At 44.4% G+C, this 27,595-nt stretch overlaps 4 protein-coding genes across 8 annotated transcripts in view; 1 reads left to right on the top strand and 3 right to left on the bottom strand.

Annotated features, from left to right (window-relative positions):
• Window positions 1-151: 151 nt before the first annotated feature.
• On the bottom strand, window positions 152-6,531 carry med19a (mediator complex subunit 19a). Of its 2 annotated transcripts, none has more exons than XM_019883942.1 (6): window positions 6,196-6,531; window positions 5,766-5,888; window positions 4,500-4,633; window positions 2,111-2,207; window positions 1,537-1,634; window positions 152-707 (listed from the first exon to the last, which is right to left on the bottom strand). In XM_019883942.1, the coding sequence occupies exons 1-6, from the start codon at window positions 6,413-6,415 to the stop codon at window positions 642-644; spliced, it is 738 nt and encodes a 245-aa protein (XP_019739501.1). In that variant the 5' UTR covers window positions 6,416-6,531; the 3' UTR covers window positions 152-641. The 2 variants fall into 2 exon arrangements, with proteins under 2 accessions (XP_019739501.1, XP_019739502.1); XM_019883943.1 differs by having other exon boundaries at window positions 1,537-1,631.
• Window positions 6,532-6,611: 80 nt separating this feature from the next.
• On the bottom strand, window positions 6,612-10,644 carry pmf1 (polyamine modulated factor 1). The gene is made up of 5 exons (XM_019883944.1): window positions 10,405-10,644; window positions 9,045-9,150; window positions 7,713-7,813; window positions 7,280-7,475; window positions 6,612-6,764 (listed from the first exon to the last, which is right to left on the bottom strand). Exons 1-5 carry the CDS (start codon window positions 10,617-10,619, stop codon window positions 6,699-6,701), a joined length of 684 nt encoding a protein of 227 aa, XP_019739503.1. The 5' UTR covers window positions 10,620-10,644; the 3' UTR covers window positions 6,612-6,698.
• A 58-nt stretch (window positions 10,645-10,702) lies between these two features.
• Window positions 10,703-15,061, top strand: tmx2a (thioredoxin-related transmembrane protein 2a). Its single transcript, XM_019883941.1, has 8 exons — window positions 10,703-10,980; window positions 11,764-11,824; window positions 13,429-13,542; window positions 13,711-13,787; window positions 13,887-13,993; window positions 14,095-14,160; window positions 14,334-14,463; window positions 14,549-15,061. The coding sequence occupies exons 1-8, from the start codon at window positions 10,792-10,794 to the stop codon at window positions 14,714-14,716; spliced, it is 912 nt and encodes a 303-aa protein (XP_019739500.1). The 5' UTR covers window positions 10,703-10,791; the 3' UTR covers window positions 14,717-15,061.
• Window positions 15,062-16,413: 1,352 nt separating this feature from the next.
• zdhhc5b (zDHHC palmitoyltransferase 5b) overlaps window positions 16,414-27,595 on the bottom strand; it is a 21,473-nt gene continuing 10,291 nt past the window's right edge. For 2 of the 4 annotated variants that reach the window (XM_019883934.1, XM_019883935.1), the window contains exons 9-12: window positions 24,978-25,086; window positions 22,092-22,198; window positions 20,421-21,358; window positions 16,414-19,125 (exon numbers count right to left, since the gene is read on the bottom strand). In XM_019883934.1, the coding sequence (XP_019739493.1) occupies window positions 19,020-19,125; window positions 20,421-21,358; window positions 22,092-22,198; window positions 24,978-25,086 (1,260 nt within the window). In that variant the 3' untranslated portion in view covers window positions 16,414-19,019. Of the gene's footprint in view, window positions 19,126-20,298; window positions 20,323-20,420; window positions 21,359-22,091; window positions 22,199-24,977; window positions 25,087-27,595 lie in introns of all 4 variants that reach the window. The other 2 variants (XM_019883936.1, XM_019883937.1) reach the window with 2 other exon arrangements.

The raw sequence follows: 27,595 nt of genomic DNA, 5'->3' as shown, positions 1-27,595 counted from the left end.
ATGCCATTTAATCAATGCCTCTGCCTTTTGCATTACCCTGTATATCATCAATCTTGCACTGTTGCTAATGTAATCCTGCTTGAAGTAATTAAGAAACAATCACTTTACCAGCTTGTACATTTTATAAATAAATATATGGATGAAACAAGGGTTTGTGTAAAAGAGGTTTTATTTACAATTGCTCCAAAACACGTCAGCCTAGAAAGTCATCGCAATGTGGCTCAGTGTCAGTGTTTGCACAAGTAAGCCCAAAATCATTCATTTTATTCAACTTGATAAGAATCATTTTGGACATGACTGTATGCGCCTGGTCATACTGTTGAGAAATCTAAGCTGTGAGGCAGATGTTTAAGCAAGCATTAACGATAGAAACAAAAGTTTACTTGGGTTGGAAATTGGGGGAAGCATTATTCCAACAAAGTCAAAGAGTGACACAGAGCTCACAGCTTGCCGTCAAAGAGTCCCAAGTGTCGTTGTGCCCACTGCTCCTGAACGCATCACGAAAACATTTGTAGTTTCCAGTCAATCTTTTCTTACACAATAGCATACTTCGAATAATGCAAGTATCTGTGCAACACTCACACGCGCGTGCTGACAAATGGGGCACAGTCACTCTGAGGCATGTGCACGTGGGTTCGGATCTATCTGAGGCTGTTGCTGTTGGGTTGCAAGCCAGCCAGGCCAGTATGATCGGGGCTGTGGCGGTTCTGGAGGAAGGGGGAGGACGGAGAACCAACTCTATTAATATCAACAATATCACTGAAGACTCCCGACACAGAGGCATATCTGTGCCCTTCTGGATGTGCAACACAGAGGGGCACGGATTTGCATTTTGAAAAGGCAAACTGAAGGCTTAATGATATCAAACAATCTCTGGCTGATTCTGCAACTTCATTTTTGTGTGCTTGGTTATTTTGGAAGTTAACAACATTTGCAGATTAATACATTCGTAATATTCACATGTACTCTGCCGTTTTTTTTTTTTTTTTTTAATAAACGTGAACAATGCATTCTGGGATGATGACGTAGGATGGCTGCTGCCCACATTGCTGCGCTCTGCCGAGCAAAGCAAAACAATTGCGAATTACTTCTAGCATCAACAAAAAGAGGCAAAATGCCATACGGCGGGCCTTTTGGGTGTCAGTTTGAATCTAAAGGGAATAAAGTAAGTAAGGTGAGCTTCCAAAGCTTTTCTAAATAAGCACGGTTTTAACTCGCCATTCATGGGCCTCAGTGACTAATAAGCTTGCGACCCCAGCATTAGGACTACATTTCCCATCATTCTTAGACACAGATGCAGAAGGTAGTTGCATCTCCGGGTTGATGAGATGCGGACGAGAATGAGAACCTGAACATAATGGGAAGGAATTTGAAATGAAGGCCATCAACTAAAAAGCCGAGATCCATCCACTGAATTGCAACATGCAGGGCCAATTTTTGAGAAACTTAAGGGATTGTAAGTGAGAACTTATGGTCCGAGAAAAAAAATGGCATGTATTTCAAGTGTCTTCTTATGTATGTGAATGTGTTCCTTACCTTCTTCTTTTTCTTATCTTTCTTCTTCTTCTTGCGATCTGGATCGTCATCCCTTTTTTTCTTCTTCTTCTTGGGGTCGGTGTCTGATGGCGTTTCTGCTGCGTTGTAAAAGTTCCAGATGAAAAGGCATCGTGTAACCCTTGTGCTGCAATTTCTACGATGCTTGTAACACATGGGTTACCCCATATGTTACAATTTCTACAATTTTTGTAGATTTTTGCGTATTGTCATCTTTAAATCAAAGACACAGCATAAAAAGTGTGTGATATGAAATATTCCAATTCATGTTTTATTTATATAGATTTATATTTATGTTTTGGTCATAGCACAATACCGCTTTTATTGTCCATAGAGGGCAAAAATACAAAGAAAAAAATAAGAACTATATGTGTATGTATAGCACTGATGCCACTGAACATGTCGAGTGGTTGAAAGTGAAATAAATATTCAGGAATAATACTTTTACAATTTTTGTAAAATTGTATGTTGCGTTATATTAACTTATTTAGATCGACTGCAGCACATGGGTTAAACACTGATTAGTGTGAGTGCGTCTGTTAGGTGGATGTCCTACCTTGTGGCAATGGGTCCTGCGGGCGATGGTGTTTATGCTTGTGCTTGCTCTTCTTCTTTGGCGGCTGTATGTGCATCAGTCGGTACTGTTCTGGTAGCTGGGAAAGAAACAAACACACAGATCCATATGCCCTGTAATTTTTTATTTTTAAAGCATGATGACACACACGCACACGCACACGCGCGCGCGCACGCGCACACACACACACACACACACACACACACACACACACACACAGGTCACCAGCCTGTTGGGAGGGCACACAAACGACCATTCATACTCACATTCACACCTACGGGTTATATTTCAATGAACCTGACATACATGATTTAAGAATGTAAGAGGCAGCCGCCCGAGTACCTGGAGAAAACCCACGCAAGCACAGGGAAAACATAGTTCTGCTACATAAAGTTAGTAAATATGAGCAGAAGCAAAGCAGCCTCCATATTTTTGCACAAACGTAGGTATTAATCAAGATAAATGTAATTTTGAAAATATTTATTTTGCAGATTTCAAAATCAAAACTCTACTACTATATTGTGAAATCAAATCACATTTGTAAGATATGCATTCAAAACACTCAGTATGCATGTATCCATTTTAACTAATTCACTCCCAAAAACGTTTTTAAACGTCTTTTCAGACTTGGTCCACAATTGGCTGGTACTGAATTAGTTAACAGCTTTAATCTTCTAGACCAGGGGTCCCCAACCTTTTTTGCCCCACGGACCGGTTTATGTCAGACAATATTTTCAGGGACCGGCATTTAAGGTGTGGCGGAAATAATACAACAAAATAATATGGTATGAGCTGCATGAAAACTGTGGTGTTTTCGAAATATAATAATAAACACAAGGAGCGTCTAATCTGGCCGCAACACTCTGATCGCTATGGTAATGTTTAATGCCTTCAAAATACGATACAACACAAATTCAAAGTGCATGAAAATGACCACTCACCACAGCCCCGAGCTTGATTTTCTGCACCCAGACGGTCCCATCTCGGGGTAATAGGAGAGACAATGACACCGCAAGTGTGTGGTTTATGTCCAGTCTACTTCGTAATTTTGTTTTCGTCGCCGTTGCTGCATAATCCCCCCGCCTCACACAGGTAGGATGTCGGAAATAGCAAAAGTGCTATTGTGGCGATCTCAGAGTATTCAGACATAACTTTAATCCAGTTGTCTCGAACGTACTTTTAAGGCCGCCGTCATTTGCGATCTCCAGCAGTTTTTTTACTCATTTTGCGAGCTCTGGTGTTTTGTTTTTAAGCGGAATCGGTCACGTGACGGGGGAGGCCCGGCGGTTGGGGACCCCTGTTCTAGACCACTCCTGCAATATAACTTGTGGGACAGCGCAACATTTCCCGTTTAACTGTGTAACATTATTTTGTATTCATTTTCTCTCCAGACACTTATTAAATTGCCTGCGAGTTTGCTGATCAATACGCTCTGCATTAACACCATTTCAGCGCGAGCTCTGTGAAGTGTACTCAGTCACCCAGGCACTTTTAATTCCGGTCTTTCACAATGGCATTCCATTATGTTACCAATTATCATGGCTTCTCCGGGTTTCCCCTCTGTTAATTACTCCTCGTGATCTCTTCACGAAAACGATATTTGTAAGAAATGTCGAATATTCACCGCCATGGAGGCGAGATGATGGAAGGCTGTGACTGCTGGGTTATCAACGAAACCGCAACGTGTTTTGCAGGCAGTCATAACCAGCTGAAGCTTGCTGCTAAACTTTCTATGGCTAGGTGCAGCCGCGTCTCGCCTCGACCTGCCGACTACGCTGCCGCAGGTGACATGAGCAGTCCATCTAATATTTTTGGGACCTCTCTGATGTTCAGTTGTTGGAATCACTTTTAAAAAATGTATTCTTTGTGTTTTGGTGAGACTCAAAATAAAAACTGCTATGCTTGTATAGTTTGAAGGCGTACCCAGTATGCTTTGAGGGCATAGTTTTTTTTTCTTGTAAATAGTTAATAATAACGGGTTTCTTGTCGTTAATTTATTCTTCTCCAACAAAGTAGTATTTGTTATTTGTATTCACCTACCTCGCTATTTATTCACTGCAATTGAGGCATAGATTTAATTTTGCATTGTAGACTTGTTATGCAGGTGACCATGAATTGTGATTCACTTCACTAAAGTGCTGTTCAGTCTGCCACCTGGTGGCAACGGCGCGGCATAAGACTGATAAGTGAAAGCTTTTGCTCATCAAATCAAGCTTATTTGACGTATTAATCACATGCAGTTTGCCGCAAATGACAAATGGCAACAACTTGGTCGTCTTTGTGATCTGCATCGTGATATGGCCCAGCTCGAGCTGTGTCTCAACAGTTTCATCCAGGGGTGTCTCAAGAGAGCATTGCACATGATCGTTACCGGCCCAGTGTGTAATCTGAAGCCTGTTAGCAAAGCGCCGGTGAGCGGACTGAAGGAGTTTCCAGACACTGGTGGCTTATCGATCAGGGATCGCAGTGAGCTGCCATCTTGATTCCCGGGACAGTCGATCATACCTATGACAAAGAGGAAGAGAGAGACACGTTGGCATTCCATCGGGCTATCACAAACAAATATTTTGCTAATCGAGTAGTCACCAATAGTAGTCGTGATTAGTCAATTTATCAGATCATAAGTAAATTGCAGCACATTGCACCAGCAAGTAGCTGCTCTCATATGAGTTTAATTCGCTTGGCAGCTTGAATTAGTTCAAGTATTTGCAAAATAAAAATGAAGACAATGAAGATGATAGTACATTTGACTTTGAGGAAACGTTGCAGCTTGTACCTGCACTCTTGACGTGCTTGGCATTAAAATTTTAGCTGTAAATATTTAGTAGGGTACATTTTAAAATGGAACCAAAAACTATCCACTTTGCAGAGTGGCAATGGGAATAATATGACATTATCTATAAATATGAAAACGAAATACTTGGAAATATTTGTCACTCTTCTCAGGCATCAAGCATTTTGAAGTGTAAAATATAACAGAGACCCTCCGGACTGTTGAACAGCTGAAGCTGTACATTCGAATTCGGTATGTACATCTGGCATGTCCAGTCCCTGTTCTACATCTTCCTCCCACCTTCCAAAGCATGCATGCTATGTTAACTGAAGATTTGAAATTGACAACAGGAGCGAAAGTAAATGTGTGAATGGTTGTTGAGCTACACGAGCCCTGCATTCGGTTCACGACTAGTGTTGGGTGTACCTCACTTCTGGTCCAAAGTCACCTGGGATAGGCTCAGCTCAACTGTGACCGTAATGAGGTCAAGCATGACAGAAAATGGATGGATGTCTCATTGGATTTATGGAGAATACTCCATCCATATATGAGCCCGGTTGGACTGAAATGTAGGGTTGCAGAGTATATTGGTACTACAAATTACTGTGATAACTGTTGTCAAAATAAAACAATACTTTATATTTTTAGTAACAATACTTTTACCAATACTTTATATTTTTAGTACCAATACTTTTACCTGCTTTCATCATATAGCCTCCGTGGCAGTGTTTTGCAATAGGACACGTTTAATCCAAATAGACGTAATGGGTCAAACCAACAGGAAGAATAAACGGGCAATCTGCTAAAAGGTGAATATCCCCAACTTTTGGTGACTAGCGTTAGCATCAAGCGTCTATGGCCCACCTGGTAATTCCGGTAGAAAGTTGCTGAGCTTCTCCTTCACCTTTTTCCCACAGAATTTGTTGTAGGCGTGTTCCAGGTTGTAGTACGTGATGAGGTTGGTATTCCCAGTTAACTCGTTCCCAACTAAACACAAGTGGTCCATATTGACATGCACACATTACTCTTTCAAAATTGTTTTGCACATTATCACATAATAAACACTATTTGCGTCTGGAGACGCAAACTATTATATGTTGAAACGGAGAATACAAACATGAAAAATGTAGTCTAAAGGCAAATGTAGCACTTGTTCGTAAGAAGCGCTAATTTGCTTGGTTGGTGTTAGCATTGTTTACAAACTACTTTAGTTAACGCGTCGGTTATTTTTATCGCCTCGCCAAACGCAGAGCACACTGTTCAATCAAGCAAAGATAGTGCAATGATATATTACCGGGCAGTTCTCGTAAAAGATAGAAGGGTTCATTCATAGCTCCAGACTTTCGCAGCGGAGGCCCTTCATCCCCGAGCTGTGGTGGCATTTGCCCCACCACAGAGACTTGATTTTGCGGGAGCGGCGGCGGAGGTTTCCCAGGTCCGAATCCGAGGGAAGATGAACCCGGAGGTCCCTGAGTTTCATTTTGACCGAATAAAGTGGAGAACATTTCCGTCATACTTGTCACTGTTGTTGTAATTATCCAGCTGTAAACGGGTTACGGGTTTACAGAAAACGTTGATGTTGCCCATTGAAATATTATCTGGTCTTTGTGACGTTCTCACGTAATGCCTTGAGTAAACTGGCAGCATACCGTAATACTTGGTCAGTGTGCGCATACGGTTATAGAATTCAGGCTTCAGAAACCACAAAACCATGTTTTCCCATGAGTTTTATTTTATTGAAAAAAAAAAGAAAATGTATATCGTTAAATCAGTTAATTCAGCCAATCATTTTGAAGATTATACATCAAACACATCTGCAGGGCATAATGAAGATGCCAGACTTTCGATTTTGGTAGCTGATGCCTGCAAATACAGAAAAAACACACACAAATAATAGTCAATAAAAATAGAAAAAAAAAAAGCATAGCATCGCTCATTTCCACACACTCCCTTATAAAAAGAAAAGAGTACGAGTGAGGGTAGCTAGCTGTGAATGTGGCAAAGTGCAGATTATTTTTTTCTAGGCTTTATATCTTGTTCAAGCCATTGCTTAAATTTATTGTATTTCTGTATGAGATTTGTATTGGCTCGGTTGGGTAAATGTCACTGAGCTTTGGGTGGCCCAACACAGTCACCTAAGCGCCTGGGTCACTGTTAACATAAAACCCTGCTTGCACATAAATGAATTGATTCCCAACCTGGGTGTTGTGGTACCCTCATGTATGCAGAAGCTAAGACCTGAAAATGCTAACCACCCGGCTACGTGCTGGCCCTAATTGCATAATGTTAAGTACAAAAAAAACAATCAAAAGCAATTTCCAGAGTGTTGCAATGTTTAAGTCATATTAAATAAACATTTTGCCACTTTTCTTTCTGACCTCCCACTCGGCAGCAGCTGTTGAAATCTGATGTTCGGCCTGAGCAATCCTCTCCCTGCCAGCCTGAACCTTCAGTGCAAGGGCAGCATTCTCAGCTTGAATCTTTCTGAGCTCATGTCGCAAATAAGCCTCCTGCTTTTGATAGAAGGGAATTATAAAGCTGCTGAAGTCTTGTTCCGGAACCCCCGAGGGGCGCCTAAGGAAAGAGGTGAATTGAGATTTGGACAATTATTGCATTTTCATAACACAGTTGGATAAATAGTCAATAATTTATGGTAAATGTACTACATTGTACCAAGCAATAAGACACTGAAGTGGGCAACACAAAAATGTTGAAGACAGAATCCTATTTGCCTCAAAAACAATCGTAATGAGTCAATATTACAAGAAAAGGAGCAAATAGCAGCTTGAATCTGTGTACTTGTGTACCAACCATGCAGGATCTGGACTGTTTTCAGCAGCACTTTCCAGTTTGTCCAGCTCATTGAGTTTGGATTCGAGACTTGCTTCTTCATTCAGTCTTCTGATATCATCCTTAACAGGGAAAGAAAGACTCAGGTCATTATGTCTACGAACAATACACCACAATAAATAAAATGGAAAAGCCCATGCATACCACTTGGCACAGTGTGTTTGAACATTAACACTGCACTTACATAGAAACAAAACTGAACTGTATTTAAAAAATAAAGTGGCATACATATACAAGTAAAACAATTTAATGTACTGGATTTTTGAATAAAGTTTAAACAGGTTGGAAGAATAGCGACAAGTTTCATTCGGACATGTTTGATTGTGTTTCATGTTTTGAATGTTTTTTTGCTTTGACTTGGGGACATTTTTTTTTTGCTTTGACTTGCAACCGCAAACTTGGGATACAAGTACTATATAGTGGGAGTGAACTCATTCCAACTCACCCTACTATAAGCAGGAGTTTGGCAAATACTGAATAATTCATCATCATTTAAAAAAAAAAAAAAGTTTTGTGCTGTTTAATGCCACTCGCAGATTAAGTTTACAGTCAAACTAAACGTAGAACAAAGAGAATTACACTTACACATTCTCTATTTAAAACAACATGCAAACAAACAATGCAAAACATCACTGACATGCTAATGGTTAGCATCGATAACTGCGGTTTCAGAAGCAAGTGGATGGATGAATGGAGGGGCATTTGAACACAAACGATGGAGCACAACATCTAGACACATAACAGTAGTCACAGTCACTGGATGATACCAGCCTTAGTTCCAAGTACCCATTACTCCGGACGGCAGACAATACCAATGGGTGACAGAATGGTTTTCTAAGTGAACTGTGTCTATTTCATTCCTCTCATTTGCCTATTAAGATCCAATTTCTCTAAGTATGCACTGTATATGTTTGTCTGGTTTTTATTCACGCTTAGGGTGCATTGTGTGTTTTTATGTAAATGTATGTTTGATAACTTCATTTCTGCCTCGCTGAGAGAGCGCTCGTCTTGTTTCAATTCCACCCGCTTCTCATATTTCGATTAAGATGCAATTCCTATATGTATGTGTATAAGGTTTATATCAATGCTTAGATAGCATTGTTCGTGTATTTGTACCAACAATGACATGTTTATCTGTTAACTTAAATCTCCTCAAGGTCTGAATCGGTGCTTCTCTCTTTTCAGTTCCATGAAGGTTGATCCTCTCATACAGTATTCCCAATAAGATGCAATTTCGAGAAGTATATGTATGTTATAGGGTCTATATATGCTTTGTACGTAATGTATGCTTACCTTTATAGCTCTCTGCAACTCATCTACAAACTGCTTATGAATGTTTTCCATCCTTTGACGGTTCATCTTGTAGAATTGATGGAACATGCTGGAAAACTTGTCGAAACTGTTTTACAGTAAGAGAACAAGTGTTACAATCATATTTCCATAGAGTATGAGAATACGCACAGCTTTTAAAGTTCCACCACATTGAATGATTCAGCATAGTTCATTTTACATATTAACATGGCTGACCAGGGGGCACGGTGCTCTACCGGTTAGCACATTCGTCTCACAGTGTTGGACAGAGGTACATGGTTCAATTCCGGCACCGGCCTTTCTGTGTGGAGTTTGCATGTTCTCACTGTCCTTGTGTGGGTTTTCTCCAGGTACCCTGTTTTTCTCCCACATTCCAAAAACATGTGAGGCTGGTTAAAGGAACACTCTATATTGTCCATAGGTGTGAGTGTGAGCTCGAATAGTTGTTCGTCTTTGTGTGCCCTGTGATTGGCTGGCAACCAGTTCAGGGAGGACCCCGCCTACTGCCTGGTGACAAGTGGGAAGTCTCCAGCATGCCTGCCACCCTTGTGAGGATAAGCGGATAAGAAAATGGATGGATAGACATGGCAGGCCGTGTATCTGGAGGCATCCCAACCAGATGCCCATGCTACCTCATCCAGCTCAGCTCTGAGTCACTCCCGGATGACCGAGCTTCTCACCTTATCTCCAAGTGAGTATGTGTGGAGGCAAAGTCCGACTATTCTAGTCGGAACTCCTCTGCTTCTCACACCAGCTAAAGCTCCTTCCCTGCTTGAGAGGTGATATTCCAAGTCCCGAGAGCTAGCTTCTGGAGATCAAACCGCCAAGGTCCTCACCTTTGGCCTGCACCCAGCTCACAAAGCATCGGACCCCTTTGGCCCCTCACACAGGTGGTGAGCCCATGGGAAGGAGGACCCACGTTGCCTCTTTGGGCTGTCACATGAGTGTACCCCGGCCACCAAGCGCTCGCCAGCGAGCCCCACCTTCAGGCCTGGCTCCAGAGGGTGGCCCTGGTGACCCGCGTATGGGCAAGGAAAAACCTTTATCAAATATTTTAGTCATAATATGGAGTCTTTTGAGCAATTCTTTGTCTGGTCCCCTGGATCTGTTTGCCATGAGTGACCCTATCAGGAGCATAAATAAAGCCCCAGACAATTTAGCTCCAAGTATCATTGGGACACACAAACCCCCTCCACCACGGAAAGGTGACGGCTCACGCAGGCGTAGCATAACCACATCACTACATACTATATAAACACAGACTGCATTTATCATATACAAATCCGAATCCAGAGCGGTATAATAATCTCTATGTTATTAAAATCAAATAATAACAGCTCACCTAGCGAAGTGCATAAACTCTTCGAGGCTTTTGTCAATGACTTCATTGTACAATTTCAACCTCTTGCCTCGAGGTTCGTCATTTGAGGATGGTTCACGAATTGCTTCTGATTTTACACCCTGTGATGAAACCTCCTTCGCGGATTCATCAGTGCGGCGTTGTGTTGCAGAATTTTCATTTGACAGCTTTTCTGTTGGTACTGCGACGTCCTCCATTTCTCCTCCTTTTTACATTTTACAATACGCGCCTAAACTACGGTACGCTACAAAGCCCAGAACACACGATTCCCTTTTGCTTCGCGCATGCGCGGGGGCGACACGGAAGCAGCACTGCGTCACTTCCTTGAGTTGACTTTCGGCATCTGCTGTATAGCTCCTTTTGGCCAAAATGGGTTTGATCACCGGAGTCTGCGCTTTCTTATACCACCTGCCCCAGATTTACAAATGGCTGCTGAAACCCTATTACATCACCTCCTTCTTCATGACTATCGCCTTCTTAGTTGTCCGAAAGACTCCTGGTTTGTGCGAGCACCTGGCGACGCAGCGTGAAGACGGCAACTCATGCGACTTCGACTGGGTAAGCACCACTCGGTCGGGTCGTGTAACGCAGGGGTCCCCAACCTTTTTTGCCCCACGGACCGGTTTAAGTCAGACATTATTTTCAGGGACCGGCATTTAAGGTGTGGCGGAATTAATACAACAAAATAATATGGTATGAGCTGCATGAAAACTGTGGTGTTTTCGAAATACAATAATAAACACAAGGAGCGTCTAATCTGGTCACAACACTCTTATCGCTATGGCAATGTTTAATGCCTTCAAAATACGATACAACACAAATTCAAAGTGCATGAAAATGACGACTCACCACAGCCCCGAGCTTGATTTTCTGCAATCAGACAGTCCCATCTCGGGGTAATAGGAGACAATGACACCTCAAGTGTGTGGTTTATGTCCAGTCTACTTCGTAATTTTGTTTTAGTCGCTGTTGCTGCATAAACTCCCCACCTCACACAGGTAGGATGTCCGAAATAACAACAGTGCTATTGTGGCGATCTCAGAGTATTCAGCCATAACTTTGATCCAGTTGTTTCGAACGTACTATTAAGGCCGAAGTCATTTGCGATCTCCAAGCAGCTTTTTTTTACTCATTTTGCGGACTTCAGCGTTTTGTTTATGAAGCGTAATTAATGCAGGTTCTTGCTGTGCGGCCGGCCCCCAAATGCCCTGCGGACCGGTACCGGTCCGCGGACCGGCGGTTGGGGACCCCCGGTGTAACGCACCTAAATAAATATCGAGGTGTCTTGTTACTTTCCAAGAGCTTCGCGTACATTCTATGTTTGCCCGTTTTCTTATATAGAGAGAAGTGGAGATTCTCATGTTCCTCAGTGCCATAGTGATGATGAAAAACAGAAGAGCAAGTAAGTGTCATGACCCTCCCTACCCCGCCCCTGCACAGATATGTCACCCCCCCACCAACAATTCATTAGTTACATTTGATCAGATTGCAAACAAAACAATTGCCCCAATATTTAGGATTTTATGGCCATCAACTATTTTTCTCTCCATTAAAAAAAGCTGATCTTCACCAAAATCTACGTGGACATCTCCACCTATATTCACATCAATCTCTGAAAATATCAAAACGATTGCACCAATATTTTGGATTTTATGGACATTAACAACATCTTCTCCTTTGGTGCATACAGCTCAATGTCTCTTAATTAATGAGGAAAACACTTAATGTCCATAAAATCCAAAATATTAGGCGATCGTTTCATATTTTCAGATTGATGTGGGCACCGGTAGAGAGAGGGGTATGAATTTTGATTGTTTGTTGTTTTCTTACATAAACGACCTTAAGCTCTTCTCTGTAGTGAACATCACTTGGGAGGAAAGGGCTTCATGTCCATAAAATCCAAAATACGGTGGCGATTGTTTCGATATTACCAAATGTTGAAGTGGACAAGTAGAGCTGTGCATGTGGATTTTGGTGACAGTTCATACCAGATTTCTGACATTCAGCGACACTGAGCCTTTTCGCATGTACATTAAGCGTTTTAGACTGTCCCCATACCATATACTACTGTACTTTTCTGACAGAGTCCAAGTACCCGTACTTACAATTGAGTACTCGCTGATGCCAAGTGCTCATGCTATGATGCTTGATAGTGACTTTATGTCTTGTCATTGAGATCTGACATGGCATAACTTTGACTTCAACATAACGCTTTTCATGATGACTTGTCATGACTGACATTTTAACATCCAATTGCAAGTTCTTCTCACGGACTTGACACATGATTCACTTTCAGGTAGCCTGTAATGCTGTTCAGCTATCAAGTAAAACTGTTAACAGAACAACTGAAGTGATAGTTTATGACAGCATCGCTTATGTCCTTTGACTCGACATGCTGCTTCATTATGACTTTGTGAAGGGAGTGTGGCTAAGTTGGTCAGAGCCAAACACCGTGGAGCGAGTTTCTAGTACTTGGCTCCACGCTGCTCGTCTCCGGGAGTGGCTCGTATTGTCAGTGTTGACACCGAGCCTACTGCACCTACTTGGAAGGTATATGTCAGGATGGTCATATCGGAGAATTTTCAAAAGAAGAGGGCACTTTAAAAAACAACCACCGAGTACTGTACCGAAAGTAAAATTTAATGAATATTTTTTTAATCATGAAAATGTACTTAGCTGAAAATTGGTTTAAAATGTTTTTAATTAATACATTCATGAGGGAAAATGAAAGCCCACATTAGCACCAGAATTTACCTTCATAGAACAGTTGTGTGCTAAACTTTAGAAATTGCTCTAAAAGAGGCCAATTGTGTCCTTTTTTTGTGACTGTTTAACAAACGTGGGTTCTAATGTGTGACCATTTCACAGTTATCACCCCCAAGCAACCCTTGCCACATGCAGGAAGCGGTTCACTACAAACAAACCAGTCTACTGTTGTGTAAACATTAACCTTGAAGGTCCTCTACTGACCTTGTATCAACTTTTTTTTTTCTTCCACACCTGCAGTCACCTTGGAGCAGCACATTGGCAACTTGTTCCTGTTCAGCAAAGTGGCCAACGCCATCCTCTTTTTCCGGCTGGACATTCGCCTCGGCATCCTCTACCTCGCATTGTGTGTCGGTCAGTGGCTTTGTCACAATCATCTGTAATAATCTGCCTGAGTCATTGTAGATCTTCAATTATGAAGCAAGTGTAAACCTATTTAAGGCAATTGAAGGGAGAGGATGAGAATTTAAAATATACCTCCCTCCTGACTATGAATGTAATATTTATTTTCTTTCTCCCCAGCATTTGTCATGACTTGCAAGCCTCCTCTATATGTGGGGCCCGAGTACATCAAGTACTTCAGTGACAAGACCATTGATGTGAGTTGGATGTTTCACATTAAGCATTCTGGAAATGTACTACTTTTGTTTAATCTGTTGAGAATATAACGTTTTGTTTTGTGTTTTTTTTTCTTCCAGGAGGAGCTGCAGAAAGACAGTCGTGTCACCTGGATTGTTGAATTCTACGCCAACTGGTCGTCTGACTGCCAGTCCTTCGCACCGGTCTATGCTGACCTTTCGCTCAAGTAAGAGATGACTTGTCACTCACTTCATCGGAATTAGAAAACGAAACACTGAAGTTCTAGGCTCTGCTGCTTTGAGAGGTTTGCGTGATCTTTATCTGCAGGTACAACTGTGCTGGTCTGAGGTTTGGGAAGGTGGATGTTGGGCGTTACGGAGAGGTTTCACAGAGGTAATTTCGACCAGTCATATTTTCACTTCTTTTCGATATGATGGCCAAGTGTCCCAAAAAGTTTGTTCATGGCCACTTTTATTACGGGAAATATAGAGCTCAGTTTTAAACTGGAATCTCATCCGTGGATCTCTCATTGAAATTGATGAATAAAGTCACACCATCTTGACCAGGTACAAAGTGAGCACATCCCCGCTGTCCAAGCAGCTTCCTTCACTGGTGTTATTTCAAGGTGGGCAGGAAATTATGAGGCGTCCAGCAGTAGACAGTAAAGGCCGAGCTATTTCATGGACTTTCAATGAGGTATGGCTGCATTGAGATCCATGAAGTAACACAGCTAAGAATTTACCCCACTATGCCACTAATATTGTTTTATTTCTATTGTTAGGAGAACATCATCAGAGAGTTTGATCTCAACGAGCGCTTCCAGAAGTCCAAGAAATTGAACAAGAGTCGTGCTTTGAAGGAAGAGAAGCAACAGAACTCCCATCAAGAGGAGGCAGAGCCTGATGCGGACACTCAGGAGCAAAGCTCAGAGAGCAAGAAAGACAAGTGAATATTGGGAAGTGTGGTTCGCAGATGTCCTGTATGTTTTTTTTCTTAAAATGACCTGCCTTCCAGTATTTTTTTTAATCCCTAATAATGTAGAATGCTTCAGATTTTACTAAGTGAAAAAAGTGGGTCAGTGCACTGGTCTGTTTTTGGAGTGAAGTTGATAGCCTAATTGTGGCCATGCAAAATATTAGGCAATGGTCTAGGGAAGTTTGATCAACTTATTTAAATTTTTTTTTGTAATGTTTGTTGGCTGCGTAACATTTCTCTCCTGTGTACAGTTGTGGAACTTGTGTTTACTAATGTCCCATCACTCAAAAGCAAATTAAAACATCCATAGTTAAACTTGTCACACTTTACGTTTCATCAATTTGACCTTTTATTCTGAGAAGACATCTTCAAAAAATCTTGATAAGGCCATTTTGGAAAAGTCTTACATGTGTTACAGGTATTTGTGAAACTTGTTCCAATCCCACATGAGCAATATTTATTCTCACAAGTATTGTCAACATACTGTACTCACACAGGTTTGAATTGTTCAGCGGGAGGAAAGTAACACAGGTTTGCTAATCTCTTTTTCAGCTACTTGTGCCATTTCTGTTGACTCAATTGTGATCCTGGGGAAGGGGTCCCAAAAAAAGTTACATTTGCACACAGGGGAAACAATCAGCATGAACAAGAATCACATGCATGATGAAGACACGGCCTGGCAGAAGAGAAAATGTCAAACAGTCCCCGTTAAAGAAAAAGTAAATTTTTCCCAAAGACATGCTAAATTTAATCAAATCCTTGATTGGGTAAAAAAAATATATATATATTTTTTAATTATGCCCAATTGGAACATATATGAACAGACAAAACCCGTCTTTTTTTTCCCCTCAATGTGGTTGTCACTATTGAATATTTTTAGAATCTTATCAATGTAGCAAATACAATTTTATTTTGGAATTAAAATGTACTATAAACCAATTTTTCACACACAAGAGGGGCACTGATGTACTCACCAATCTTTTTGAAATCGCTTCAGGTATTTGTTCGGTCATTGCTTTCCAAAGTAAAAGCAGATGCTTCTTTTGATTAAACGTGATAACCATTCTGCTTTCATGTAGGGCTACAGATATCACAGAAACATTACTGTTGGCAGGATGAAATCTGAGGATTTGAAAAATACCAAGTTAAGCAATGGCTGTAAATGATTACAAATGTTCAAACGGTTTGATTAATGATGAAACCTCTTGGCTGTTTTTGCTGGGTTTTCAAGTCACTTGTACCTAGTAGACATGTCTGAATGTGAAGCCCCCCCCCCCAAAAAAAAAGACCTGCAATACACAATGTCAGGAGAAGTTAAATATATCAACAGTAAAAAAACAAAAATGTGCTTTGCCCTTATAAATGGTTTTAAGAAAAAAAAAATCAAGATTCATTGCAAACCAGACCTGCATGATAACAGGCACTGTATATTCTAGTGATGCACCGAAATTAAAATTCTCAGCAGAAACCAAATATGAGGAAACCAAGGCAGAAAACTGAAACATCAAATGAATTATATCTTAAAAACCACGGGGAAAACATCCTCCACTGAACATATTCTACACTTTGCTAACTTTGTCTAGTGCAAGCTCCCGGGTTCCTATACTGTAGTCCATATCTCACGGAGCGGTGAAGTTTTGCAAGTGTGCACGCACGTAGCGAATGTTTTTTTTTTTGTCAGGTTTCATTCAATGTTGTTAAGAGTTGCAAAAACGAGTGCAGCGAACTACTTATTTTTAACTAGCTTGTAGGTGTACTGTTTTGAGCCCGTATCTCACTGAGCAGAGTGGGTTTGCGAGTATGTGCGCACGTAGTGAGTTACAGTATTTTTTCGTGAGGGTTCGTTCAAGGTCGCAAATTCGTGCGGCAGATTTAATGGTTGCAAACAGTTTTTCTTCTTGCCATCAAATTTTCAACATGTTCAAAATTAAATTGCAAAACTGGGCGAACATATTTGCAACCGATTGTGACCTTGAATGAACCCTGATGAAAGAATAACATTCGCTACGTGCGCAAACTCTCGCCGCTCGTTCAGATGAGTGCATTAGAACAGTACGACAGCAGGCTTGTTAAAAATAAGCAGCTTTCTGAGGCTAGCATAAAAGGTCAAGTTGATGCTTCATAAAGTACAAGAACTTTACAAAGTCAGAGTGATGCGAACAAATTCACGGCCACCATAGAGGCAGTCCTCGGTGGCCAACCAAGGTGCACCGTGAGCGGCCACGACAGTGATGCGCCACATACTTTGTCTGTTTTTTTTTTTGTTGGCCCTAAGCTAGGGGTGCCCAACCTTTTTTGATCAAATATCTATTTTTCAAGCAGCCAACCACCCGTGATCAATCCATTATCACGTGTGCGTACACGCACGCACGATGAGCAACATCCAAGATATGAACGAAACAGAGAAATAAAGTAGCTCCAATGGTTTGTGAAAGGGAAATCACTGCCTAACTTAATGGGAGACCTGACACAGAGGCAGGGGCAGGGGTGCACTTTTGCAGTGTGTTAAGGACAGAAACATCACTATCATAGCTCGCTTGTACTGTAAAATGTTTCCCCTGGCGCTCCAGATTTTCGTTCTTTGCCAATCAGTGAATTGCAGATGAAACAAAGTTTGAATAAGAATGAACAAAAAAATACATGTCTCAAAGGCTCTGATCACTAGATGTAATTGCAGACTGGTTGACACTCCCGTCTTCGGTCTAATGTTATCAGGCAGAGCTGTCAAATTCACTTCCAGAACAATTTGTTTGGCTTGGGCCTCCAAATGACTAGCAAATGACATACAGTACATACGTTGCGGTAAAACGCTTCGATTCGGCACCCATGACATTGTCTGCTCAGCCAGCAGCGGCTGGGCGGCAGATTCTCTAGATTCCCTCGCTCGGTGTTGAATTGAAGCATTTTACAAAATGGAGGGAAAACCCCTCGGTGAAGGTGACCACTCTGAACGCATATGAAATGTGAGAAAAACACAACAAAACGAGCGTGTCTGGTGTGTTGTCAAATATCGCAATTATCTACCAACTACTTTTGCTGGTTTTCAACCCCGATTTTTTAAAAAAACTCAGAATAACCAATATTACGGCCTTCACGATGAGTGTTTCCGTAACATAATACGGATGATCCCTAACATTTGAGAAAGCATGGCAGTGAAGAAGAGCAGTGAGATGAGACTGCCTAGCCTGCCCAGAATGCTTACTTGACGGGTTTTTGCATGAACAACATCCTATTTTGATTGTGTTGTTTGTCTAATTTTTGGGCCATTTTTGGTCAACCATTTTCGGTGCATCCCTAGTATATTGCATTCTTTAAAATGTATCCAAACTTCGAAAACAACTGGTTTGACGTGTTTTGCTCTGAACTATGTTTTCTTTTTCTGTTTTGGTGAAATAAATAAGCCCGTCCCTTGCTGCCCCGAATTGGCTGGTCATCCATGGAAAGGATCAAAACAGTTCAGCAAGCATCCGAAACAAGACAGACGATGACCTTAAAGCTACAAAACTGATTTTGCATAACGCCTCAAGCACAAAAACATTACACAGGTACATTCAACGAAGATGCGTTCCACTCCACATTTTTCTGTGGCTTTTGAAAATAAAGCTCAATTGTTTGCCACGTCCGAGGTCGACTCTTTGAATCACGACAATTTCGGCAAGAGCTCACGAGTGGCTGATGCAGCCGTCAATTATAAACAGGCAACACATTTGTAATGAAAAATAAACAATTATACACATTATACATTTGCCACCCTCATCGATAAGTCATCTTCACCGCCTGACGAAAGGACCCATTCATAATTTGTAAGATCTTAAACATTTATATAAAAAGCATATTTAAAAACGAGGATTTATAAAACTAAAATGATACTGTGTTTTATAGGTTGGATGCTCTCAATGCTTTTCACTCGACAGGATGTGTGGTCCATAAACAAGACGATCCTCGTTGGTCAACACTCAGATGTCCTCCTCAAAATTCAATCGGCCACACGCAAGTGTCAAAAATACTGTGTCCTAATGTAATCACGTCAAACCGTATGCGTGCATGTTCTGTCCTTGGAGAAAGAGCCTCCAAACGGTCTGTGCCTGTAAAACAAGAGCCATGTGGGGTCTTTGTCCGGATTGAAAAGGCCAGTCGGAAGCGGCAGGCAGGTGCGCTCACAGCCGTGGCTTTAGGCTCAGCGGTCGTAAATAATATCCAGCTCAAAGAAGAGACAAGTGGGAGTTGTCCAGTGACTTTTTTTCCCCTCCTACTCAGTGGAATAGACCGTTTATCGCTCAAACCGATATCTCGTAAGTGGTCCCTCCGACACCGGTCACCTTCTTCACTCCGCCCCCTGGTTTAGATGTGGTGTGATTGGCCAAGACTGTGCGAGAGGTTGATCTGGATGGAGGGCAATTGGGAGGGGGGAGGATGACAAATAGAGGTGAGAGGTGTTATTTTCAAAATCACATCAAGTAGACAAAAACTCTAAGGCTGAGTTCGGAATCATTCGCTCATTCCCGAGTCACTATAAAGGGATCTTTTGTGCGGTGGACTATATAGTTCACCTACCAGCCAAATGAAAAATAGTTTTGAGAACACTACTCAGGAGTGACGTAATTGCATGATTGTTGTGACGTACAACTAATAGACTTTCCATAAAAAATTTTGAACGAATTAATACATTACAATAACATTCAATTGTTTTTCAAGATGAAGACAGTTTACAAAATGACTACAAATAAAGCAACTGCACTTAAACATTTGCATGATAGCTGCCCATGGTATCCTTTTTTTCTGTTTCAGCGCAATGCATCATGGGATACAGTCAAAGTACAGTTTATTGCTTTTCTGGTGACTTTTTTTTCGTACTTTTCAAGATACACGGAAGTCGCTATACGGGGGATAATATACTCACTACACAGTCTAACTGCGCTACAAAATGGCGGACTTAATTCAGACAGCACTATGTAATGCAGTCATTTTCAAAGAGAGTAATTGACTCTGCAATGTTACATCGGCTTGGTTTTATTTTTTTGGGAGTAAATTTGCTCAATACAGCTCAGTTGTATTTAGCTTGTACAATGCTTTTGCATTTAATCTTTTAGAACTGTTTGTTTTCAAACAATTATTGAAATATTTTTTTAATTGACTTACATGCAATGAATTTTTCTAGATTTACATGTGAGCGCAGTGTTAATGTTCAAATGTTGCATAGTTTTACAGTGGTTTAATATTAAATCTACCTTTTAGGAATAAACCGCAGCTATGCTTTTTTTATTTACACTTGGGCCTGTCAGCTACATATGAGCCTAGATTTTCATGTTGATTAATTATCTGGAGAACCAAGTATTTTTGAACTTTGTGTAAAAACTTTGGGTACCACATACAGGGCATAGGGAAATCAGCGTTCGATTCCGAAGACAGCTTAAGGTTTCTCTCTTATTAAACTTCCTATAGGGTTCAAATGGGACGACAAAAGAAAAAGGCTACTGGATGAAAACAACCGCATGCCGGCATGCTCCTTACACTAATTGTCTGTCTGGAAACTAAAGAAGGAAAAGGAAGACTCACACAGATCAGGGAAGAAGAGGATGGCTGACACATAGTAGGGAGGAAGAAAAGGCCGATTAGGAAGAAAGTGAAAAGGAAGAGGAGCAGGCTAAGCGTGACGACGACGACGTAGCTTTACTCACTGTGGAGCCTGATGCCCTCCTCCAACTCCTCCCCCTCCCAGTACCACTGTGGCCCGAAGCTTGTGCTGGGGCCCCGCCTCCCCAGTGTAAGACTGGGACTTGCCCAGGGAGAGGCCGCGAGGCGGCGGGGAGACAGGAGGCTCTGGCGAGCGAGCCCCCGGAGAGGAGGACGACGACACAGAGTTACGGGGAACTCTGGAGGAGGAGGAGGAGGAGTCGTGGTTATGCTGTAGCAGGTGCAGCATCTCGGGAGGCCCGGAGAGAGGGGGCGGGCTGACGGCACGCAGGTAGGCTCTGTGGGGGGAGGAGAAAGTGGCGGAGCCCTGGAGCAGATGGCCCTCCCTCTGCTGGCTGAGCTGAGCTGAGAGGAAGGGCGACGTATAGCCCTGCAGCGGAGAATTGGGGGACACCGCTTCAGGCTGGCCTCTGACCGCAACCCCGGTCGCGGAGGGGAACGGGGCGCGAGGTTTCTGCGGCGACAACTCGTGGGCGGCAGACTCAAACTCTGGGCTATCGGATGGCGTGAGTAGGCTGTCGTAGGACAGACTGCCGTTCCGAGGGGTCTGGTTAGCCAGACTTTTGTAGCTGGTGTCTGTGGTACCTTCTGACTGAAGGGTGGCCAGAGGATTGTGTGCCATGTGCGCCGAGCGCAGGCTGGAGGAGTGGGACCCCCCAGTGGACAGAACCAGAGAGGATGGGTACGAGGTGTGGGAGCGCCCGGTCAGGGTGTAGCCCGACATGCCCCCCGAGACCCCACCGACAGTCCTGCATAAGCCTCCGGGGCCCTCACCCCTCTCCCCTCCCCCTCTGAACGCCCCCGCACCACCCACCACCACTGTGGCCCCGTCCAGGCTGCTCGGTTCCGAACGGTAACTGGGATGGCGGCTGGAGTGAAGAATAGAGGGAGACGGAGAGTCGAGACTCTCCCCGCGAATCACCTGAAGAGAGCAGAGAGGAGGAGAGACAGATATAGAGACAGTCGGGGGAGGTGTACACAGGAGAGAAGGGGAGGGACCGTGATGAGCATGGCGGGATGAAGAAAGACCAAGAAGTCGCCATGTTACCACAGGAAAATTTGCAGAGGCAGCACAGAAACACAGGTCATCCGACAGATTCCAACAGGAATAAAAGAGGGGTGGTGGACGGGTTGGGTGGGGATGCTTAATCTGTGCTCTACTCCATCATCACACTACTGCATTGGAAACATTGACTGGTTTGAACAGGCACTGACGCTGCATGTCAAAGACAGAAATGGAAATACACAGTATGTCGAATACGCATTCCAGTCAATGCACTTTGGGGGGGAAGGGCAAGATCCACTCCAACATACAGACTGGCAAAGGGAAACACACATGACACTTGCTGAGGACTTACTGATCAACCGATGGCCACTGAACGAACAATTTCAAGTAAAAACAAAAAAAAAAAAAAGAGGGGCTTGGTGTTAACCACAAAGGACATCAGAGAGAGGATGGCGTAATAGTTTCCAAAGCATTTGGGAATACATCAGAAGTAGGAGGTAAATGCAGGGGAGCTAGGTTTCCCTTATCCAAGTTTTTCCAAGTTCTGATTTAACTCCTTCAAGCAGACAGGCTGCAGTGCAGCACATTTAGACCGTATTTGCAATCTTACACCATTCTTGTGATACAGTATGAACATGTCTTATAGTACCTTGCCGGCATGTGTGTGGACATTGTGGTTCCTTCCTGGGCTGTTGTATGCAGGTCGATACTTGTACACAGACTGTGGTGGCACTCCTTCTGTCAACAAGCTGCTTTCTACAATTCAGAAAAGAAGGGAGCATGTGATTAGGTAAGAAAACAACCTCAACATGGATACAGTGTGTGTGTGTGTGTGTGTGTGTGTGTGTGTGTGTGTGTGTGTGTGTGTGTGTGTGCGTGTGTGCCAGTGATGTGTTCCTCTAGCCGGTCCTTGGCCTCGAGGACCGGCTCGAGGACCGAAGGTCGGTCCTTGGTCCTTGGCCTTGGCCTCGGAGGCAAGTCCTTGGCCTTGGCCTTGGCCTCGGAGGCAAGTCCTTGGCCTTGGCCTTGGCCTCGGAGGCAAGTCCTTGGCCTTGGCCTTGGCCTCGGAGGCAAGTCCTTGGCCTTGGCCTTGGCCTCGGAGGCAAGTCCTTGGCCTTGGCCTTGGCCTCGGAGGCAAGTCCTTGGCCTTGGCCTTGGCCTCGGAGGCAAGTCCTTGGCCTTGGCCTTGGCCTCGGAGGCAAGTCCTTGGCCTTGGCCTTGGCCTCGGAGGCAAGTCCTTGGCCTTGGCCTTGGCCTCGGAGGCAAGTCCTTGGCCTTGGCCTTGGCCTCGGAGGCAAGTCCTTGGCCTTGGCCTTGGCCTCGGAGGCAAGTCCTTGGCCTTGGCCTTGGCCTCGGAGGCAAGTCCTTGGCCTTGGCCTTGGCCTCGGAGGCAAGTCCTTGGCCTTGGCCTTGGCCTCGGAGGCAAGTCCTTGGCCTTGGCCTTGGCCTCGGAGGCAAGTCCTTGGCCTTGGCCTTGGCCTCGGAGGCAAGTCCTTGGCCTTGGCCTTGGCCTCGGAGGCAAGTCCTTGGCCTTGGCCTTGGCCTCGGAGGCAAGTCCTTGGCCTTGGCCTTGGCCTCGGAGGCAAGTCCTTGGCCTTGGCCTTGGCCTCGGAGGCAAGTCCTTGGCCTTGGCCTTGGCCTCGGAGGCAAGTCCTTGGCCTTGGCCTTGGCCTCGGAGGCAAGTCCTTGGCCTTGGCCTTGGCCTCGGAGGCAAGTCCTTGGCCTTGGCCTTGGCCTCGGAGGCAAGTCCTTGGCCTTGGCCTTGGCCTCGGAGGCAAGTCCTTGGCCTTGGCCTTGGCCTCGGAGGCAAGTCCTTGGCCTTGGCCTTGGCCTCGGAGGCAAGTCCTTGGCCTTGGCCTTGGCCTCGGAGGCAAGTCCTTGGCCTTGGCCTTGGCCTCGGAGGCAAGTCCTTGGCCTTGGCCTTGGCCTCGGAGGCAAGTCCTTGGCCTTGGCCTTGGCCTCGGAGGCAAGTCCTTGGCCTTGGCCTTGGCCTCGGAGGCAAGTCCTTGGCCTTGGCCTTGGCCTCGGAGGCAAGTCCTTGGCCTTGGCCTTGGCCTCGGAGGCAAGTCCTTGGCCTTGGCCTTGGCCTCGGAGGCAAGTCCTTGGCCTTGGCCTTGGCCTCGGAGGCAAGTCCTTGGCCTTGGCCTTGGCCTCGGAGGCAAGTCCTTGGCCTTGGCCTTGGCCTCGGAGGCAAGTCCTTGGCCTTGGCCTTGGCCTCGGAGGCAAGTCCTTGGCCTTGGCCTTGGCCTCGGAGGCAAGTCCTTGGCCTTGGCCTTGGCCTCGGAGGCAAGTCCTTGGCCTTGGCCTTGGCCTCGGAGGCAAGTCCTTGGCCTTGGCCTTGGCCTCGGAGGCAAGTCCTTGGCCTTGGCCTTGGCCTCGGAGGCAAGTCCTTGGCCTTGGCCTTGGCCTCGGAGGCAAGTCCTTGGCCTTGGCCTTGGCCTCGGAGGCAAGTCCTTGGCCTTGGCCTTGGCCTCGGAGGCAAGTCCTTGGCCTTGGCCTTGGCCTCGGAGGCAAGTCCTTGGCCTTGGCCTTGGCCTCGGAGGCAAGTCCTTGGCCTTGGCCTTGGCCTCGGAGGCAAGTCCTTGGCCTTGGCCTTGGCCTCGGAGGCAAGTCCTTGGCCTTGGCCTTGGCCTCGGAGGCAAGTCCTTGGCCTTGGCCTTGGCCTCGGAGGCAAGTCCTTGGCCTTGGCCTTGGCCTCGGAGGCAAGTCCTTGGCCTTGGCCTTGGCCTCGGAGGCAAGTCCTTGGCCTTGGCCTTGGCCTCGGAGGCAAGTCCTTGGCCTTGGCCTTGGCCTCGGAGGCAAGTCCTTGGCCTTGGCCTTGGCCTCGGAGGCAAGTCCTTGGCCTTGGCCTTGGCCTCGGAGGCAAGTCCTTGGCCTTGGCCTTGGCCTCGGAGGCAAGTCCTTGGCCTTGGCCTTGGCCTCGGAGGCAAGTCCTTGGCCTTGGCCTTGGCCTCGGAGGCAAGTCCTTGGCCTTGGCCTTGGCCTCGGAGGCAAGTCCTTGGCCTTGGCCTTGGCCTCGGAGGCAAGTCCTTGGCCTTGGCCTTGGCCTCGGAGGCAAGTCCTTGGCCTTGGCCTTGGCCTCGGAGGCAAGTCCTTGGCCTTGGCCTTGGCCTCGGAGGCAAGTCCTTGGCCTTGGCCTTGGCCTCGGAGGCAAGTCCTTGGCCTTGGCCTTGGCCTCGGAGGCAAGTCCTTGGCCTTGGCCTTGGCCTCGGAGGCAAGTCCTTGGCCTTGGCCTTGGCCTCGGAGGCAAGTCCTTGGCCTTGGCCTTGGCCTCGGAGGCAAGTCCTTGGCCTTGGCCTTGGCCTCGGAGGCAAGTCCTTGGCCTTGGCCTTGGCCTCGGAGGCAAGTCCTTGGCCTTGGCCTTGGCCTCGGAGGCAAGTCCTTGGCCTTGGCCTTGGCCTCGGAGGCAAGTCCTTGGCCTTGGCCTTGGCCTCGGAGGCAAGTCCTTGGCCTTGGCCTTGGCCTCGGGTTGCCGGTCCTTGGACACAACACTGGTGTGTGCGTGTGTGCATGTGTGCGTGTGTGCGTATCCTACCCTCAGCGTCACCATGAGGCAGCCCAGGGTAACGAAGTTCTGGCTTCGGGGGAGGTGGAGGTTCTGTGTCTGCTGACTGGCTCTCCATTTGATCCAAGCTGCTCTTTGACTAAAATGACAACCACAAGGACCATCATGCTGAAAATTAAACTGGAAGTTCTACCTCAAAACTGGATTTTGCCACTTTTCAGTGTACATAAAAAACAGTGAACCACTGCTATTTGCATGTGATAGGGCCCAAGCTCTGCACCATTAGCAAAATGGTTACGGCTCATCAGTACCGGTTTTTCATTTTGGTTGATGTTAATAATCTTTTCTTTTTACTATTCAAAATAAGGACCCGGGCAAAAAAAAAAAAAAAAAAGCTGAATTTATGTAATTTTAGCATATAATATTTTATCTTTAATAAGAGTGCAACGTAACTATGAAAGAGTTAACTAAACTGGTCAATATAAAGATTAAATAAACACCTTTCTTAAATAAACTTAAACTTTCTTGTATATGCTTAGTTGGGCTGGGCGATATGGTTGAAAAATGTTTCACAATTTAAGTACAGTATTGCATTTCAGTCAATATTGATAATTACAGTTTTTTTTTTGTGACCTAGTTAAGCTCCACTTTCATTCAGCGCACGGATGCCACACGCTCTCACGGGTGCGGCTGTGCGCTTCATCGGTGGTTCGGTAGACAAGGTTCACAAAAATGGTTTTTGTGCACTCAAAACGCTTCTGTACCCGAAATTTCCTCTGAGGGGCTTGTGATCTAACGTCATGCTGAAGCCTGTGCTCTCCAGCCCTCCCCAAAAAATAAATAAATAAATAAATTAAAAATAAATAAATAAATAAAATAAAATAAAATAAAAAAAAAAGAGGAAACGTTTTGTAACCTGTTTTTCAATAAATAGAATAGCACCAAACAATTAAAGATAGAGTAATAATATCATTCAATAGAATGTAAAGAATTAAACAGTTTGAGAATGATTTCATGCAATAATTCAATGGCCATTGTGTCTCTGGTGCTCTGTGCTCTCGCAACGGTAACCCTGACTTCAGTCGGGCAGGAGGTGGGGGACACCCTGAAATGGTTGCCAGCCAATCACGTGGCACACACAGGCAAACAACCATTTACACTCACAATCATACCTCGGGACAAGTTAGGGTATTCAATTAACCTACCATGAATATTTTTGGAATGGAGGAGGTAACGTGAGTATCCGGAGAAAACCCACACAAGCACAGGGAAAACATGCAAACACAGGAAGGCCGGAGCTCGGATTCGCACCCTGGACCTCTGCACTGTGTGGCAGATGTGCGAACCAGACGACCAAATGAAAAAGCTGGTGGCACCATTGCTACCAGCCCAAAAGTTAATGTAGAGCCTTGTGGAATGGCTAAAAGCAGAGTTTTTTTTGTTTTGTTTGCAGTACAATGCCATAGCTATTAATGTAAGAACTTGCAAAGTGATTTTGGTTATGATCAAGAAAAATCTTTGGAAAATGTCTTGATCAGCTCTTTAATTAAACTATTATGAGCTGGTTTTGTTGTCATTAATATATTGGTCCAAACAAATGTACTTGGTCAAAAACCATCAGATGGCATAACAGTTTTTGCCGTCGATGTTATAAGCTCTTTGTATTATGGTACGGCTCAATTCAAGATGGTTTGATGCAATGACTTTTTTTGTCATTTTACATACATTTGAACTTGTACTTATTAGTACTGGAAATGTGCCATTTCCTTCTAAGATATATATGTCCAATAAAAAAATGATTCGATGTGTATACAGATATTTTTTAAGTGGAAAGTGGAAGACTCATTTTCAACCAAAAACGAGTTTCTGATTCAAATTTGTTTTTTTCACACCCCTAACACAGAATCATACAAAAGGACCAGGGGAAAAAAGGCTGAAGATAAACAGAAATGGGAAAAAAAGAACAACAGAACCAACCACGTCTCTCACCCACTCTACCCTGTGACTTTTGCCTACGACTATTCCACCATAGGCTGGGCCTTCAAAGTCACACCCGACTTCGACAGCGCCCACAGATAGCAACGTTCTAACCGCAGACAAAACTAATGTGCGGACTTGCGCTGGAGTCAACTGGTTTGGCAGTAAACTTTCAATGGGAGAGGCAGTAAACAGCTTGAAGCAACCATTTGGCTTTTTTGAAGGGTTGAAGAACTGCTTGTTTTTGAAGTGTGTCATTATCTCAGCACTCGTATATTTTTGCTCACAAGTCAAAAGACGGGGAGGGAGGAGGGGAAAAAATGGCGAAGCAACAGCTCGTATCTGAAAAAAAACTCACCTCGGTCACTCGTAAATCGAGATAGTTGTACCACTAATATACATACATGGCAATGGCGAGTGATTGCAAAAGCGGAAGGGGCGTGGCCTGGACGGGGCGTGGCCTGGACGGGGGCGTGGTTATTTACAAAAGTGGCACTAAACATGCTGAAGATGAAGTGTATTAAATTTACACAGTTTTAAAATTGAACAGAAAAAAATCCCAAGATCGCCACTATTCTTTCAAGTGAAAATTTGTGCAATTTTGCCTATGCATTCCTGGTGAGCACCAATATGTAACTCCAAATTTGCTGCTAAAAATAAAAACAAAAAAA

Source organism: Hippocampus comes, unplaced genomic scaffold, assembly GCF_001891065.2.
Source record: "Hippocampus comes isolate QL1 unplaced genomic scaffold, H_comes_QL1_v1.1 scaffold156, whole genome shotgun sequence".
Lineage (NCBI taxonomy): Eukaryota > Metazoa > Chordata > Actinopteri > Syngnathiformes > Syngnathidae > Hippocampus > Hippocampus comes.
Note: the sequence above shows the minus strand (reverse complement) of the source record. Positions and strands in the feature narration are given on the sequence as shown.

What these genes read in the sequence shown, in the direction of transcription:
- tmx2a (XM_019883941.1), top strand. Translation starts at nt 10,792, where the DNA reads ATGGGTTTGATCACCGGAGTCTGCGCTTTCTTATACCACCTGCCCCAG. An exon ending in GATGAAAAACAGAAGAGCAA is followed by an intron (nt 11,825 to 13,428) that starts GTAAGTGTCATG and finishes CCACACCTGCAG; the next exon opens with TCACCTTGGAGCAGCACATT. An exon ending in TACGGAGAGGTTTCACAGAG is followed by an intron (nt 14,161 to 14,333) that starts GTAATTTCGACC and finishes CATCTTGACCAG; the next exon opens with GTACAAAGTGAGCACATCCC.
- med19a (XM_019883942.1), bottom strand. Translation starts at nt 6,415, where the DNA reads ATGACGGAAATGTTCTCCACTTTATTCGGTCAAAATGAAACTCAGGGA. An exon ending in GCAGGACCCATTGCCACAAG is followed by an intron (nt 1,635 to 2,110) that starts GTAGGACATCCA and finishes TTTACAACGCAG; the next exon opens with CAGAAACGCCATCAGACACC. An exon ending in AAGATAAGAAAAAGAAGAAG is followed by an intron (nt 708 to 1,536) that starts GTAAGGAACACA and finishes CCCTTCCTCCAG; the next exon opens with AACCGCCACAGCCCCGATCA.
- pmf1 (XM_019883944.1), bottom strand. Translation starts at nt 10,619, where the DNA reads ATGGAGGACGTCGCAGTACCAACAGAAAAGCTGTCAAATGAAAATTCT. An exon ending in GAGTTTATGCACTTCGCTAG is followed by an intron (nt 9,151 to 10,404) that starts GTGAGCTGTTAT and finishes ACTGTAAAACAG; the next exon opens with TTTCGACAAGTTTTCCAGCA. An exon ending in AACAGTCCAGATCCTGCATG is followed by an intron (nt 7,476 to 7,712) that starts GTTGGTACACAA and finishes CTCTTTCCTTAG; the next exon opens with GCGCCCCTCGGGGGTTCCGG.